This window comes from Pseudomassariella vexata (genome assembly GCF_002105095.1).
Source record: "Pseudomassariella vexata strain CBS 129021 chromosome Unknown BCR38scaffold_2, whole genome shotgun sequence".
In the NCBI taxonomy this organism is placed as follows: Eukaryota; Fungi; Ascomycota; class Sordariomycetes; order Amphisphaeriales; family Pseudomassariaceae; genus Pseudomassariella; species Pseudomassariella vexata.
The window spans coordinates 3,082,968-3,095,412 of record NW_024467957.1 but is presented as its reverse complement, the minus strand read 5'-3'; the positions used below and the strand labels follow the sequence as shown (position 1 = coordinate 3,095,412).

Here is a 12,445-nt window from a genome sequence, read left to right as displayed (position 1 = left end):
CCTTATCCGAGAACAACGGGAAAGAGCTCGATTATTCCACGATAGAGACCAACACGCCATGCCTGCACAAGGCCTACCGCGAATCTGTCCGGCTGTACCCCCCTTCCCTTTCCGCTCCCCGGTTTGGTTCGCTGCCTCCAATATCATCGTAGCAGGATTGAAAATTCCCAAGGGAACAACCGTCACCGTAGCCCTGTGCATGATCCAACAAAATCCATGAATCTGGAGCGAGGATGCCGATAAGTTAGATTTCGATCGCTGGAACAGGATTTCCCAGACGAAGGCAGGAAGTCCGTATGCATTTGCGGCATTCAATGGGGGGCCGAGAGTGTGCATCAAGAAGCGCTTTGCCATGTTGTTGTTTAAGGTTGTGTTAGTGGAGATGGGTAAGAGATTTGAGTTTGAAATGGTTCGGGAGATGAACATCACGGTCGGAGCGGAAATCCGGCGATGACGTTGAGGGCGAAGGGGGGAATGTGGGTTAAGGCAAGGAGGGTATAAGGGTATAAGGGTATAAGGGTGGAGCGGACGAAGTAGCGCAAGTGGCTATACTACATATTTTGCTTCCCTATGATACGTACAGTACGTTAAGGATTGACCATGACTACAAGTTGCGTAAAATACAATTGGGTATCTATGTCACTCTTGGCTACCCGTGATCCATCAACGCCTGTACATGACACGCCGCTCCCCTTTCCAACCATCATGAAACGTATTTCCAGCCGGTTTTATGTTGTACATGATACATTAGCCACCGGTGGCTTCGTGGCTTTCCGCATCATCGCTCATTATATACAGCCCACAACCCTCGATTAAACCCCTTTATCCAGTCTATCGAGTAGGCAAGAAATTCTGCGAATCCGTCTCCTGCTGCGCAAATGACTGAGGGAAGGCAGCAATGCCAGCCACAATGCCAGCCGCCATGAATAGGATGGAGATGATAGACCAGATGACACCCCAGCACTGGGACGATCCACCATATCTCTTGGCAAACACGCTGGCGTCGGAGCTGTTGACTTTGCGCAGAATCAAATCGTCGCAGATATCCCAGACGCTGTAGAGGGACGACATGACGCCAATGAAGAGCTGTATATCTCGTTAGCATCATATCCGACTCGACGCATTTGTCGAGATAGGTGCAGGATAACTCACCACCACAAACCTCAAGGGCTCGGCGTGCACAATAAACCAACACGCCACCAGCAGTCCCACGGCCAGCAAGACAGTTCCGATGGTCAACCAATCCCTCTTGCCCCACCATAACGTGAGCAAGAAACACGGCGCAAGCACCAAACTAGCAATCTTGCTGGCCACGATGTCGAAGCCGCAGAAGATGAGCAGGGCGCCGATGAGGGACGAGCCCAGGTAACCCGCGGGAAGAGTAATGGCGCTCTTGCCGCCAACCATGTGCGTCACGCCGCCTTCGCGCGGGTCCAGGGAGATGGATTTCACACGGCCGCCTGTTAAGACGGCGGTGATGGCGTGGCCGAACTCGTGAAAGGCAATGACCAGCATCTGTTTGGGTCAGTCCATGTCTCGGTTTCAGGCTCGCAAAGTGGGGATGGGGTAGGAGGGACTTGCAACTCACCTTGAAAGGCCATAAACTCCATCGCACATAAGGCAAATTCCACAGCAGCGCGATGACGACGACGTAGGCAGCTATTATCCCCAGCGTCACCTTTTGCGCATCGCTGCTGACTGTCAAGTCGCGGCGTGAAAGCGCCACATCGCGCGTTGCGAGTTGGGCCACGCCCGGGCCGGCAGCGACGACGGCCGCTCTGGCGGTGCGGATGAGCAGGCCGCTCTTGTCGAATACGGGAGCCATTCTCGACAGTTCTCAAGCAAGCGAAAGTGATGTTGAAAACGAAAGTAGCTGAACTGGCAAGATACAGCGTAGAGTGAACGTCGTAGGGTGAAAAGAAGAATTGCAGGTTTTAAGGTGTCGACAGCATTCGAGAAAACTCATTGATGAACGAATGAATGATGAACGAGCCGCAGCAGGGCTGACGTGGACCGCGGGTTCAATGCCCCCCTTTACGTATGCTCTGAAACCAGGGTCCAACCTCGTAGCATTGGCCCAGCTGCGCCTCGTTGCTGTGGCAGCTGGTCCACCAAACTTGGGGCTGTCGTTTGCATGTGGTTGGTGCTTGGTGAGGGACTGCCGGTCTGCACCCTATTTTTAGCACTGCCACACCCGGCATTCGCCACAGTCAGCATCACAGTGTCCGTTGTTGTAAATACGTTGTGGTTGGAAGCTCGTCTTGGAGATTGCGATGAGTTGCGCGAGTCATGATTAGGCAAGGAAAATTCTCAGAATCTGCATGCTGCACATACGATGACATCACTACTGCTCTCGTGTTGCAGTTCGACAGATCTTGCCATAACCTCAGACAGCAACGTCGAATAGACTCTCACGGGGCGGATACACCATGTATCTACATATGTAATATCAATCCTCTTTGGAATTTGAAACTAACCAGGAAACAAAGTGTAAAGTAAGCACGAGGAATTCGTCCAAGAAATATACTCTGTACTATAAATTCACCATGTATAAAAGTGGACCGACTATAATCTAGAATGCGAGTCACGCTTTGACCCGCATACAAAGTTAGCAAAATGAGACGGGACTGGGTGTATTGAGACTAGCTAGCTATGGTTACCAGATTTTTAGATTTCGATTGGTTGTAAAGCCTTGCTCTCAACGGGCGGTCAATCCCTGTTACCGTATAGGGGCAGCAGCTTTACCAACCTGGATTGAGAATCTCGTCACACATGTCGCACATCATGTGGAATTACCTCTCCTTATTCCATAATCTCACTCTCGCCCATCATTTCCGCATCCATCACCTCCACCACCTCCAGCAAAACTCCCAGATCAAACAAGCCCAGGAAGCCGCCCTACATCAACTCCGATCAAAGGCTCTACATTGCTCTCTGGATCCGCAACGACCCACCGTTAGCCGACGACTTCCATTGCGCATGCTAATACCACCAGGGCCCGTCTGGTGAGTTCCTCCACAAAGTCGAGAATCTCGGGGCCGCGGGTTGGATTACGGGCATAGACCCTGTAGCAAACTTTTCAAGCCACAATTCCTATACGTCGTCACCAAATTCATCGAGATTGGACAAATGAAGATGAAGGAAAGGGGGGCAATGTAAGGTGCTTTTGCACCGGTTTGATTCAACCTTCAAATGAGATTCCGGGATTAAAGTTGTCGGGTTTGATTATTGATGGTGGTGGGATTGCTGGCTGAGCTGGGGATCGTTGAGCGAAAAATAATTGATGGGATTTGGAGGAAGTGTTTCGATGTAGGAATTGGCATCAGTTTGGAGTGGCGAAGAATTTTCTGCCTCGACCGGACGTCAACTCACAAGTCTTCTCAAGGTTATGGCTATGGGCCTAAATTTTACAATCGGCCGGAAGGATTCACCAGTTATTAGGGTTTTTTTTGAATGGCCTGTTGAGACAGCCTGTATGATCATACCATAATAACTTGGTTGTCAAAGTCATATTGCCTTCTATTCGAATCATAAGTTGTTCCATTCGTAGAATCAAAAAAATAAATAAAACAGAGCAAGCCGTCATTCATTCCTCCATTTCAAACGAGGTTGTGCTGCGCCGTTTCGGGTACTTCAGGGTGAAAAGTGGCAGAGACTGAAGGGTTTCGACAGACGATAACAAGTCCAACGTTTGATTATTAAATATAATACCAATCGAATATTTTGGATATCTCTATTCTTTCTAATCTGGTTCATGATGACCAGGAGTGTTGTCAACACCGGAAATCTCCGAACGCGCGGGATCAGACCCGGCGCTTTGGAACCTCGGTACATCATCCCGCCTCGCGCCGATCCACCCCACGCTTCAATAACACAACTCCCTCAGGCAAATCTCGTCTCCCATCCCTCGCTTCATTCGTCTAATCTCTACTAGAAACCATGGGAGCCGCTACAGATGGCAAGACCTCGCCGCTTATCGCGCTGCTCGGTGGAGGCATTGCCGGTGGGATCGAGGCAGCCTGCACATATCCCTTCGAGTTCGCTAAAACACGAGTCCAGTTATATGGCCACCAGGGCGTCAAGAATCCGTTTGTTGTCGTGACGAAGGTAGTCAAAGATGAGGGTATTCGGGCATTATATAAGGGTTGTTCGACCATGATTGTAGTATGTGGTGTTTTCGCAGGTCTGACGTCATTTTGAAGTTCTCGGGGATGAGATCAGTCGGTTGGTTGCAAGTGCAACTGGGCCAAAGATGGGCTGCACGAATAATCCTAATTGTTCCGTGGGTAATTCGCAGTTGTGGAAAGTTCTATCACTGTTTCGGAACAAGGGCGAGTCTGTTGAGCGTACGGGCTTATACGACAGGCTTACCGGCAAACATGCGCCCCTTTCATGACCCGAAACAGACCATATGAGATACTTCTCCTCAAATTATGATCTCTTTATACCCCATATGTACACACTATATACTCACATCCCCAGGGTTCAATCGGCAAAGACGCCGTCCGCTTCCTCGCCTTCGATAGCATCCGGCTCCTCTTCGAAGACCCCACAACTCATACCCTTACCCCCAGCCAATCCATCCTATCAGGCATGTTGGCAGGCATACTCTCCTCGACCGCCATCGTCACCCCGAGCGAACGCATCAAAACGGCCCTCATCGACGATGCCAAAACCACCCGCCGATTTCACTCTCCCTGGCACTGCATCTTATCTTTATACCGCGAACAAGGTCTCCGGCGGGCCCTGTACGCTGGCTACATAACAACGACGCTAAAGCAAATTGGCACCACCGGGTTCAGGCTGGGGTCGTATAGCATAATCAAGGATTTCGAGAGGGCCAGGGGCGTGGATGTTGACGGACCCGTCGCGAGTTTTGCGAATGGGGCCGTGGCAGGGACGGTGACGACGTTAGCGACGCAGCCGTTTGATACAGTCAAGACAAAGGCGCAGCAGGCGCGGGAGGTGGGGACACTGGAGGCGTTACGGGTGGTTTTGAAGGAAGATGGGGTATTTAGGGGGCTGTGGAGGGGGACGGTCATGAGGTTGGGGCGGACGGTTGTGGCGGGTGGAATACTCTTTACCGCCAATGAGCAGGCGGTTAAGGTGTTGAAAACCGTTATAGGGAAATAGAGCATTCATCAGATATAAAAAGGGTCAACATAGAGATGCATAATCCATTCAGTATTGGAATTAGAACTTCCCAGCGCAACTTCAGAAGTAGTCCGCGGCTAATCGTTTATGGGTCTCATTCTCGTCTACGTAGAATAGATTTCCCTCCGCTTTTCTAGGTCTAATAGAAAATCTTGAAACGAGAGATAAAGCAGCGTAATAGGATGTTTTGGCGATTAAGGAATGCTTAGGACTGAATGGAGAAAATCGAGCCTATTATTAAGAGTATCTTAGGCTATATCTAGTATCCAAGCTAAGGCGCAGGTAGAGAGAGGACTCGCAAGAATAATAATAGAGCCGAACACATCTCAAAATTGCTCTAGGGTTTACTCTTTTTTCGGGGAGAGACCGACGAGTAGCTCATCTAATACTAGCAAGTAGGTAATATATAGCTTAGATTCTTGACTTTCCGAAGTTTCGTATCCGGGTTGCCGCCCCGACGATCAGCGAGAAAACGACATACGGTCGCCGCGAAGATAAAAAAGGACACCCATATATCCGTGCTATTTACCCCTACCACGTCTCCCGCAAATCATCAATCACACATCTCAAGCAACAGTCGCCTTTCCCTCCGACAAACCTCGAGGCGTCTTAAGCGGAGGTAATAGTCGCATCAATTGGCTCCTGATCAAGCGTAGATGTCATAACTGAAGGCCGACGGGACGTGGGAGGTGTGTCGGGCGCCATGCCAGCCACTGCTTTCTGCATGGGAGCAGATCCCGTGGAGGCCTTGAGCTCGAGCGCAGGATTAACACCGGGGGTATTGGGTAGGGCCGCAGCGGCAGCAGAGGAAGATGCCTGGCCTGGAGCTGGAGCGGTGGCAGGGGCAGAAGCCTTGGACAGCTCTCGAGCTGCGAGCGGAGTCTCAGGCGCAATGGGACCGGCCTCGACCTCATCTTTCTTCGACACTGGTGTTAATTTGGCGCCAACTTTCTTAATCGTACGGGACGTCATGGTACCAGTCGTGTTGGCAGGAGTAGTCTCCGTGTTCGCCGGCCCCTCACAATGAAAATCCTCCTTGTTCTTCCTCGTAGCAGCAGCAACAGCAGTCCTCTTCGTACCCGAAGCCTTCTTCACAGCAACAGCTCGCCTCGCCTCTGGAATCTTCTTCGCAGCTGACACTTTTGTTCCCGCCGGTACCTTCTTCACCGCCGCCAGGCTCCTCCTAGCAGCCGTACTCCTGTTAGGCAGTGTGGACGTGAGCCGGGGATGCTTGACCGATTTGGGCATTTTGTGACTGGGCAGGATGTCGTTGTCGTCGATATCGGGCATGTTCAGTTCCAAGGGGACTTTGTTAGCGAACTCAAACGGGTCAGGACGCAGGGCCTTCTCCCGACTGTATCCGGGATCATCTGGGTCATCGTTTAGCACCTTGAGCGGCTTCTGCCGGCGTGTGATCTTCTTGGTTCGCTTGCCCTTCTTGGTCTTCGAGCTGTCCTCAACATCAGTTTCGGATTCTTCACCAGCTGAAATTTCATTCTCGGTGGAGACGATCTTAAGGTCGGGCTGCGAGTCCGAGTCGGATTCTGTCTCGGATGGATGCCACTCTCCATCGCTGTCAACGTAGGCCTTTCTGCGTTTCATTCTAGGCTTTCCGTCGCTATCGATGCTCGTAACATCCGATAAAAAGTCTGTGTCGTCGAGCATGAGGGGGCGTTTGCGTTTGTTGGCGACATTCTTGGGCTTTTTGACGGCTTCCAGGCTAGATTCGGAGTCATACTGAATCTTCCTCTTCCGCTGCACCTTCACCGGAGAGGGCCTCGTTTCGGGCGATTTATGCTCGATTTTTAGTTCGCCCTTATCTGACTGAGAAGAGCGTTGTAGTGCGAGCTGGTTGGCACGAGGATCAAATCCTTCGGGAACTGTCATGGGTATGACACGACCCTCGTAGGGCGGCCATGGCAAGTACCAACTCCCGCTTTGGATGTGATCTAGCACGACCCCTTCCTCGTCGAAGTTGGGGTCATCACGGTCCTCGCCGCGGTTAGGCTTATCACCGTAGACCTTGATAACGTTCCTTGGATTGGCAGGGAACATGGTGTAGAGGTAAGCTGGATACTTCTTGATGAAGTCATCACGACATTTAGCAGGATCGATGTCTACTTCATCAAAATTAATCCAGCCGCTGCGGTTTGGCACGAGTCTCGGGGACCCTATATATCCCTTGGCACGTCGGATCTTGCAGGATAGGTGGGGATCCGAGTGGCGCTACATAGACGTTAGATGGGATTCAAACATAGAGCCGGGGGTACAAGGCAGAGAAATACTTACGGCAATTTCCTCAGGATCCTTCCCTGCCGGCCTGAAGCATCTCGAACAACTCCAGTGAGGCTCTGGCATAAATGAGTCTGACTCCGGCCCCATCTGTGCCCAATTGGGCGAGGCAGGTCTCCGCGCCTCCACGATATCCCCTTCCTCAGCTTCTCGGAAACCGAACATAGAAATTGGCGGATCGTTGAAGCGGCGGTTGGGCACACCCGTTGGATAAAAAATATGATCGGTACGGCTGTAAACGTCAAGATCTGGGTTGCGTACCCCATCCTCATCAACCCCATGCTGTTTCATATGGGCCAAGTACTGAGATTCCTTCATGTTGGTGGTGATGCTGCCGCACTGCTCGTAGTACGGACATCTATCGCCCATTGGACTCTGGTCGCCCTCGACTTCGATGAACAACGGCGCAAACTGATGCATGTGCTGGGCGAAATGGCGGAGTTTCTTGTCATCAATCCACTCCTCGGAGCGGTTCTTGCTCCAGTTCTTCCCACACCACAGACAGCTGTGATGGACGTTATGCTCAAAGTTGAAGTGCGCGATAGCCTGTTCGGGCGAGGTGAGAATGACGCTCTGGCACATTTCGGAAGGGCACCTGACGGGCTTCGGCCGTGGACGGGCATCGCACCACCAGCCGTGCTCGCACTTCTTTGCGTCGCCAAGGTGGGCCAGTTGAACGCCGCAGAAACCGCAGTAATCCCATGTCCAACCACCACAAGGTCGGCAGCCTAGTAAGTGCTGAATTCTGTCTTTTTCGGTCAGGTGACGGATACCGTAGCCGCACTCCTTGCAAAAGTTATTCTCCTCTTGGGGATTAGGGCCATACGTTAGACAGCCTACTCGGGTGCATTGCCGGTTACCCAGGCTACATCCTAACTTGTACCCGCACGTTGCACAGTATGCTGGCCTTTCTCCGTATCGGACATCGTCCGGCGAGAACTCGAACATCTTACACTTGAGTTTGTGGTTGATATAGTCTCCTTCCTGCCGACACAGGTTCTGATCACGACCACAACGATCGCAAAAGGAGAATAACACCTTCTTCTTGGTCTCAATGGCAACCATAGCGTCGCGATCACAGTTTTCAGTCAAAGCCAGTGAGCCTTCCTGCAAGGACTCACCACCGGTATCCACGGGGACCTGGCCAAGTTGCTTGAGCTCTTCGTAGTGTTCGGTGGCGATGTGGGCCTTGATCTGCTCCTCATTGAAGTACTGCAGTCGGTGATCCGTCTTGGGGCAACAGAAAAAGCACTTCAAGATGTAGTGGTCCTGGTTCAAGTGGCGATCCATCTCCAGAGCATCGCTGTATGCTAAATACTTGTCGCAACCCTGGTAGGGACACTCCCGAACACGGTCCAGGATCTGTCCGCGGAGCATGTGTACCTCTCGTTGAAGACGGGCCATCTCAGTTGGGGTTCGCATGGCCAGACTGACTTCTGGTACGCTTGGGCCTGTCTTTATGACAGACTCCATCGGTGGTCCATGGATGGGCATGGCCGGCTTGAGTGGGTTGGCATAGACGCTGGGCGGATCCCAGAATGCCTGGGCACGCATCGAGACGTGGTCGATTGCGCCCCGAAGGTTGTGGGTGCCCCTGTTGAGCAGTCTAGCGATTTCTTCCTTTCGCGTCTTATCAGAATCATTCTTGAGTCTAGTTTTGCTGGCCGCGGCCATATCCTCTCGGATCTTTTGCCCTTTCTCATCACTTGTCTTACGATTCCCGTTCCGAGCGGCCGAGACATTAATCTCCTCATGACTATTTTGCCTTCCCTCGTCACTCATATCGTGGGTCGCTTTTATCGACGCCGTGGTGTGGTCCTCCCCCATCTGCTGATACCTGAAATTCTTCCCTAAGGCGTCGTGTATCTCCTGGACCTCTTGACCACGCGCTTGCCTTGCTGCGCGCTCTTCAAGAAGGGCGTCCGGCATGGGAATGTCAGGGCCGACCTCTACGTCATAGCAGGGTCCCCAGTATGACAGCGGGTTAACGTCTATATTCCATTAGTGAGAGTTGAAAATGGGTAGAGTGCTGATTTTTCACGAACCCCATTTCGTATCTTTCTCCGCCCTCGCCCCAAGGGATGCCTCATGTGGCGCGATGGACGCCTCGACGTTAATCCTGTCAGTTATAATGCGTCGTTGAATGCGCTTCCATTCATCCTCGGTCGTATCGTGTCGGACCACGTGCCCAGATATGCCACCCTCTGGCTGGAGACGAAGCACATGGGTCTGTTCAAACTTGTCGTAACCGTTCTGGAACAAGTAGATACTGATCTGATCCTTGAAAAGCTCCAGATCTTGCTCCATCAGTTTGAAATCATGGTATGCGCTATGTCCTTTGACCGTCTCCCAGGCTGGGGCTTGAAGGCGGTACGAGTTGTACACCGGTCTAGCCACCACGGCGAATCCCTTGTTGTAGTGTTCTGGATCTTCGGCTTTGAAAGCATTGATCCTATCAATCCACGCACCATGGCCTGCGGCAGTTGGGTCGCCATTTGTCGTGAGACTGACGATGATCGGAGATACATCAAGGTTGTGAAAGTCCTCGGCTGGTACCCAAAACTCTATGCTGGTAACTTTTGACGCCCCCGTTAATTTGGAGGCCCAGGCGTCTTGGGTAGCCCGGCAGATCCAATCTGTTTCCCATAATTGGGTCTTGGTAACTGCCTGAGTCTCGCTTACCCAGCCTTGATCATCGGGGGTGATGATGGGAATCTTGTTGGTGTTGATGTCTTCGGGCTTCAATTCAATGGAGGGGACATTTCCGGTGGCTGCCTGAGTCGCAATCTGCTGGACCACGGATTCTGTGATGTCCTGACAGGTATAGACCTTCTCATCTGTTTCTTTGCCTGAGATGCGCTTCTCCTCCGGAAGTGTTCGCATCCGCAAGTACTGGTGACGTACCTTCTCTCCTTCCATATTATTCGAGAAGAAGACACCAAGAGATCTCTGGTACTCAACCACATACTGCGATGACGTGTTGGAGACGGTAGGCGTGGTAGGGGTTCTTAGGTACGCCGTAATGGCCGGACGATTTCGAGTTTCGAGAACGAGTTTAGCTACACCACTTCCAAGGCCCGGCTCGAGGGCTGGAGGAGCTTCGTCAGCGGCGAGTCGGACGAAGCAGGCAGGGTGCGACAGCGACAACACTTTGTCCGTGAAAAATGATGTGATCGTGTTTTCCTTGCTCTTTGCGTACTGATCCCAAGGCTGGAGGAAAATTCCCTTGAAGAACTGAAGACAGTTATCTCCATCAAACAAATCGATACAAATATCGATGTGTTCGTTGGACCTCAGAGAGAGCAACTCAACAATTGCAGGAGCAATACCACCTTGACCCCAGGTTGCATCGACGGCCATAGAACCTTGACGTCCGTAAACGACGACCTTGCTGGGCTGGGCGTCACCACCCCTACATAAGGCAAGCTGTTGATTAGCTTGGCTTTCACACACGGCCGAGTACTCATCGTCATCCGACCATATGTCCTGCATCTCGTCTTCATCGAGCCCACCTCCGCGTAAGCCTAGTGGCTTCAGAGGCTTCGACATCAGCAGACGAGTTTTACTCCTATCGACATCTGTTGATTATGTTAGTCGTCGCAAGGGGAAGTAGGAATGTCTAAACATGACTCACGGTAGGGATCTTCCCCGTACGTCCGCTGTGACCAGTCGTCCAGGAAGTCGAGCTGGTTACGAATAATGGGCCGAGGTTCCTCTAGGTCGTCCAAATCGTCGGAGTTGGCGATATCAATACCAAGCATCTTCATCGGAGCCACCGGAAGCCCAAAGTACATCATTACCAACTTCGTTTCCAGTGTAGGCTTCTCGTTCTTGAAGGTAGAGTTCAGCAGGTATTGAAAATCCTCCGTGTTGTTCTTCTGAAGCTTTGCGAAGTTGCCCTCGTTCGTCGGGACGAACTTATTGATTTCGTGAGGTGTGAAATGTTGATTCAGAATCTGGTCCATAGTCGTGCCTGGATTCCGCACGAGCTTCGTAAAATACCTTTTCATCTCGACATACTTGGCATCGTCGGGTCGGACGAAGGGGTCCAATCGCACACTCCAGGGGACATGCATTTTGATGGAAAGTGGCTCTGGCTTCTTCTTCTGTGTTTCTGCGTGGGTCTTTTCCTCGGGGACCTTCTCCTTAGGTAACTTCTCTTTGGATATCTTCTCAAGTTTACTTTCCTCAGGTTTGGTGGTCATGTCCTTGGTGGCCTTCTTCGGCGTCTTCTGTCCACCGTTGTCATGCAGAGCTGTGTCTGCCGGTGTGGTGTTTTCCTTCATGTCTTGGGTGGTTGACTTACTACACAAACGGCCGCTATATGATCTTCTCAGTGTGATGAGGGGCGTTATAACGATGCGCCGCGGGCTCGAAAAATGTGAAAAGTTCTACAAGTGAAAGTAGATTCCGGTGTCGTTCGTCGTTGCGCCACTGGGCACGGAGTAAGGGGACAGCCTGATGCTGCCCGAGAGAGTGCGAAATAAAGAGAAGATGAAGGGATGGAACACCAAGGAACGTCTGCCGCAAGAAGAAGGTAGTGATGGATCGATGCCCCAGAGGTCTACCCTGGGAACCTCTGGACCTAGCTTCAGCATTCCTGAACCCAAACAATCGATGAATTCGACCACATTCCATCTTTGTTCTTGGATAAAGAGGCGCACTTGAGGACGAGAACGTCAGATATGAGAACAAAGAGACGAAGCTTAGCGGAAAATGAATGCGTTTCTCATTGGTGAGAAGATTGTTTCAGCAGCATTGAAAGATGCTGTTTTGGTCATTGCACTCTTGACGTTTGTAGCCTGTGATATTAGGAGAGCGATTGTAGCAGCAGTATATTATTAGAGACTTTAACTCATTACGGCTCGAAATGGAATTTCGAAACACTCTATTCAATGGCATTGTTCGTCGCCAATGTCGCGGGGATGGCCCATTTCGGACCAAGCGTGCCACTTGAAGCTCTTCCCGTTCAAGACCACAGGCAAGCATCTCATCGCTG

General features: G+C 51.5%; 4 protein-coding genes across 4 annotated transcripts; 2 read left to right on the top strand and 2 right to left on the bottom strand.

The window, feature by feature from the left end:
• Positions 1–220: 220 nt before the first annotated feature.
• On the top strand, positions 221–454 carry BCR38DRAFT_333255 (uncharacterized protein; the record flags this gene model as incomplete). Its single annotated transcript, XM_040855206.1, has 1 exon — positions 221–454. A coding segment is annotated over one exon (234 nt), but the record flags the coding sequence as incomplete, so codon positions are not given.
• A 69-nt stretch (positions 455–523) lies between these two features.
• BCR38DRAFT_385261 (peptidase M50B-like-domain-containing protein) lies at positions 524–2,008 on the bottom strand. Its single transcript, XM_040857469.1, has 3 exons — positions 1,589–2,008; positions 1,153–1,515; positions 524–1,086 (listed from the first exon to the last, which is right to left on the bottom strand). The coding sequence occupies exons 1-3, from the start codon at positions 1,823–1,825 to the stop codon at positions 832–834; spliced, it is 855 nt and encodes a 284-aa protein (XP_040720304.1). The 5' UTR covers positions 1,826–2,008; the 3' UTR covers positions 524–831.
• A 1,876-nt stretch (positions 2,009–3,884) lies between these two features.
• On the top strand, positions 3,885–5,133 carry BCR38DRAFT_521150 (mitochondrial carrier domain-containing protein; the record flags this gene model as incomplete). The annotated part of the gene is made up of 2 exons (XM_040865181.1): positions 3,885–4,164; positions 4,483–5,133. Exons 1-2 carry the CDS (start codon positions 3,940–3,942, stop codon positions 5,131–5,133), a joined length of 876 nt encoding a protein of 291 aa, XP_040720303.1. The 5' UTR covers positions 3,885–3,939.
• Positions 5,134–5,763: 630 nt separating this feature from the next.
• Positions 5,764–11,732, bottom strand: BCR38DRAFT_481484 (uncharacterized protein; the record flags this gene model as incomplete). Its single annotated transcript, XM_040863382.1, has 4 exons — positions 5,764–7,380; positions 7,444–9,437; positions 9,492–11,024; positions 11,081–11,732. The coding sequence occupies 4 exons, from the start codon at positions 11,730–11,732 to the stop codon at positions 5,764–5,766; spliced, it is 5,796 nt and encodes a 1,931-aa protein (XP_040720302.1).
• Between the last annotated feature and the right edge of the window lie 713 nt (positions 11,733–12,445).

What these genes read in the sequence shown, in the direction of transcription:
- BCR38DRAFT_385261 (XM_040857469.1), bottom strand. Translation starts at nt 1,825, where the DNA reads ATGGCTCCCGTATTCGACAAGAGCGGCCTGCTCATCCGCACCGCCAGA. An exon ending in GGAGTTTATGGCCTTTCAAG is followed by an intron (nt 1,516 to 1,588) that starts GTGAGTTGCAAG and finishes TGACCCAAACAG; the next exon opens with ATGCTGGTCATTGCCTTTCA. An exon ending in AGCCCTTGAGGTTTGTGGTG is followed by an intron (nt 1,087 to 1,152) that starts GTGAGTTATCCT and finishes CGAGATATACAG; the next exon opens with CTCTTCATTGGCGTCATGTC.